The following is a 3,519-nucleotide window of genomic DNA, read 5'->3' on the forward strand; positions in this document are numbered from 1 at the left end:
CAAAAGCTGGCGGTCATAAACTGACTATAGCGACCTTTCTTCTGGAATGGTCGTAGACGTTTATGACCAAAATACGTCTACTGTGGCGTTTTGGTCACTAGCAACCTCCCCAGGCCACGTAGGCATCCAGCGTGGCAATCTGATGTGGCACAAGATTCAGCCCGGTCCAATTCGATTTTTTACATGGGCCTAGCCCAACAATTTGGCCTTTTACTGTATTTTTTCTTGTTAATTTTTGCTAGCTACATGGGCTTGGGCCATTAATTCGGCCTTTTTTCTAAGATGCAGCCTTTTACAGTCTATTGATATTTTATTTTCGTCCTTTTTTGCCACTAGTCCCACCAATCAGATTGGTCCCACTTGTCATGCTTATCACAAAATTGATCCCACACATCAAAAATTTGAAAATCTGTCAAACAACTATTATAACTTGGACCCCCTTGTCAGGTTTCCATTTGACAGGTATTCAATACACAATCATTATTTCAAACAATCCAAATAGCAAATGAAATTCGTCAAAACAACACGACATTAGTCTATTACAAACATTACAGTATACTACAGCCCAGATAAGCCTACTACTGCCTACATTTACAACACATAATATGCTAGTCTTTGTTGATATGCTTCACAGCTTCAAACTTGGATTTGCACTTCACCTGTGCAAAAAACAAGAATGAACATATAAGAATAAGAATCTGTAGAGAACATCAAACAGTAGCCAATGAGGGATCCAATAACTTATAAGCAAGAATTGACAGCAAATGAGATGTACATAAATAGTATGACTAACACTAACCAATATGTGTTCATGGAGTGACTAACACTAACTAGCATGGAGTGACTAAAATGTTCTTACTAGTTCAAGGCTATTACAAGCATGTACTCCCTCCGATCAAAAATAAGTGTCTCGGCTTTGAATAAAGGAGGGAGTACATAGAAAGCAACAACCAGCAGATTAATATAAGTTCTTCCATTATCAGAAAAGACCATGAAACAGACATTCTGAAACCAACGAAAATCTAATATAAGTTCTTCCATTATATTTACCAACCTACCTATCGATTTCTCAACACCAACAAACAGTCCTCAATTGGAAGTAACAACCAACAAAAATTCTATTTAGCATGTGTGCAAACTGGAGTTGTTTCAGTTCATACAGCAGATACACGAAGGAAATATGCAAATGTTTGATCTATAATTCAAATCATAGCACACAAGGGGGCTAAATAACGGCAACCTGATTACCATCAGGCACAGAATTAAGGCAAAACACATCCAGCAGACATAATGCTGAACCAGCAGCAGAGAGAAAGTGAATAATACCAAGGTGGAGATGTTCCTCTTGCCATCGGTGGCGCAGACCAGGCACCGGTACTCAACAGGCTCCCCCTTACTCGCCATCTTCTTCAACCTAGCCTGACACTTCATCGACACTGCGCACATCGAACAACTCGTCACATCAGAGTTGTTGAACCCATCAAATTTACAACCCACACCACACGAACCAGCTGTAAGGGTAGGGGGTCTCTCACATCGCTTCATGGTGACCCACATAGAGCCCTTCTCCGTGCTCCTCTTGCACATGCTGGTCAGCTTGGTCAGGAACATATCTGCCTGCATCAACACCTTCACAGAACACGCAATGCGGGCAAACATGGTCAGAAACAGTTCAACAAAGCAGGGCAGAATTTCCTGCTATCTGATGAATTAACAAAACAAGAGTGGACATCTCACAGTGAGTTAACTATCTAATGAATTCAGTAAAACACATACTAGCATTCACTGACTTGTGCTATACTAGACAGGAGGTCCAATTAACATTTGGGTACATTAATAATCAGATTACAGGTGAAAAATAGCAGTCAGAGGAGTATTCAGTAACTAGATGAGATGAGAGAGGGACCTGCTGCGCAATCTCCCTGGTAGGGCAGATGTAGATGGCCTGGGGAGTCCTGCGGCTGGGGTCACCACCATACACAACCGCCATAACACCGGTCACCTCATTGATCTTGTCCTTGAAGTTCTCTGAGTTCTCAGTTCTTATCATACGTTTATGAACTTCATCACGTACCCGTCGCCATCAGGAATGTTGCTCCTACAGCAGCAACAACAGGTAACCATTTATAAATTAAACGGACAGTCCAGCTATAAAGTGGATGGCACAAACAAGTTGGCTGCTTACCTATAACTTTCTACAACAACAAATGATTTTCATCGTGACCCAACATGTAAACATCAGTCACTTGCCGCAGCATCAGCTTCGGGCACCTTCTTCTTAAAGATTTCTTCTTTGCCCTTGAAGAAGCATCTGCTAGCAGCCTCGGCGTGCCTACAATTTGCATCATCATGCATGCAAAAGTGTGTCAATTTCAATATAGTAGGCTAGCTTTATAAGGAAGAAAGGAACACTCCATGCATCCATCTGATGCAAATATTTGCACTAAAACTATGATGAACCTGCACCCAGAATTATATCTCTAGGAGAGAGGGCCCCGCTTGTACAACAACAATACCAACTAACAAGAGCTAATTAATAATCCTACTATATACTAGCATAAAGGTTTTCTAGTTATTAACAAGGCAAAAACTGATAGGTAGGAAGCTAGTCACATCAGGTAAAAAGTTAAGTAGCACAGTTTTCAATTTTAAGAAGCATAAATGCAAGCCAGTCCCAGATACTGTTCTTGGATGTTATCAGGACTCAAGCATTGGGATGGCATAGCTAAATATAGTGCAGTAATGACTTCAGAACAAATATTCCCCAAAGACTAGATGCATGCTAAGGAGGAAAACAATAACTTGTTTGATTGTTTTCCATTCTGAACCATAAATACACTTGTTCAGTGCAAACATATGTACTATAAGGCTTCCTTAATTGGAGTGACATTAATCAGGACCATACATATACAGGCCGCTAGAAATAGAAGTTACGAGTCGAGCCATGGATGGACTAGTTGATATATACGAGTCGAGCAACTCAAAAAGAGAGTTGCATCAGCTGGGATGAGGCGCCGCCAGCACCCACTCCCTATGTCCAGAAATACTTGAAATAAGGGTGCACATTTGCATAATAGCTATCTGAACATACAGAACCCAAGTTCCTACCGATGTACTATGGAAATTTGAAATTTAGAGTCCTAGCTTTTACTACTGAAATTTCCATTGGTAGTTCACCACTGAACTCTATTTTTGTAAGCCCGGGAACTCCACGCCAGCCCTGTCAATCCTAACAGTGTGAGTTAGTCAGGCAGGTTGCAGAACAAGAGGCTATATTCAGTTAACAAGCATTGAATTCATTATCTTCAGTGTGTGCACTGCACCACCAAATGCAGCTGGCTGCAGAACATCTCAGTTCGTCCAGCAGGCAAGGACGAAATCAATCCAAGCCGCCATCTACCTATTTCAAAGTCAGGTAACACTGGAGTGCTATCTAACACCATCAATTCCAAGCCGGCTAATACTACTAGCAAAATCAGGCCTGAACTCTTAACAAGTTAGAGACCACTCCAAAATCAG

The 3,519-nt window shown here is 41.3% G+C and overlaps 1 protein-coding gene across 1 annotated transcript; it reads right to left on the reverse strand.

Moving 5' to 3' along the window:
• Positions 1 to 608: 608 nt before the first annotated feature.
• On the reverse strand, positions 609 to 2,223 carry LOC125546944 (signal recognition particle 14 kDa protein-like). The gene is made up of 5 exons (XM_048711030.1): positions 2,186 to 2,223; positions 1,907 to 2,098; positions 1,536 to 1,629; positions 1,327 to 1,436; positions 609 to 659 (listed from the first exon to the last, which is right to left on the reverse strand). Exons 2-5 carry the CDS (start codon positions 2,048 to 2,050, stop codon positions 609 to 611), a joined length of 399 nt encoding a protein of 132 aa, XP_048566987.1. The 5' UTR covers positions 2,051 to 2,098; positions 2,186 to 2,223.
• Between the last annotated feature and the right edge of the window lie 1,296 nt (positions 2,224 to 3,519).

The sequence above is a fragment of the Triticum urartu genome, chromosome 3 (genome assembly GCF_003073215.2).
Source record: "Triticum urartu cultivar G1812 chromosome 3, Tu2.1, whole genome shotgun sequence".
Classification (NCBI taxonomy): domain Eukaryota; kingdom Viridiplantae; phylum Streptophyta; class Magnoliopsida; order Poales; family Poaceae; genus Triticum; species Triticum urartu.

Bases quoted from the DNA above. Each gene is read 5' to 3' on its own strand.
- LOC125546944 (XM_048711030.1), bottom strand. From the start codon at position 2,050: ATGATAAGAACTGAGAACTCAGAGAACTTCAAGGACAAGATCAATGAG. The intron at 1,437-1,535 runs GTGAGAGACCCC...CGATGTGCGCAG, and splicing joins GTGGGTCACCATGAAGCGAT to TGTCGATGAAGTGTCAGGCT. The intron at 660-1,326 runs GTATTATTCACT...TTTTTTGCACAG, and splicing joins AGAGGAACATCTCCACCTTG to GTGAAGTGCAAATCCAAGTT.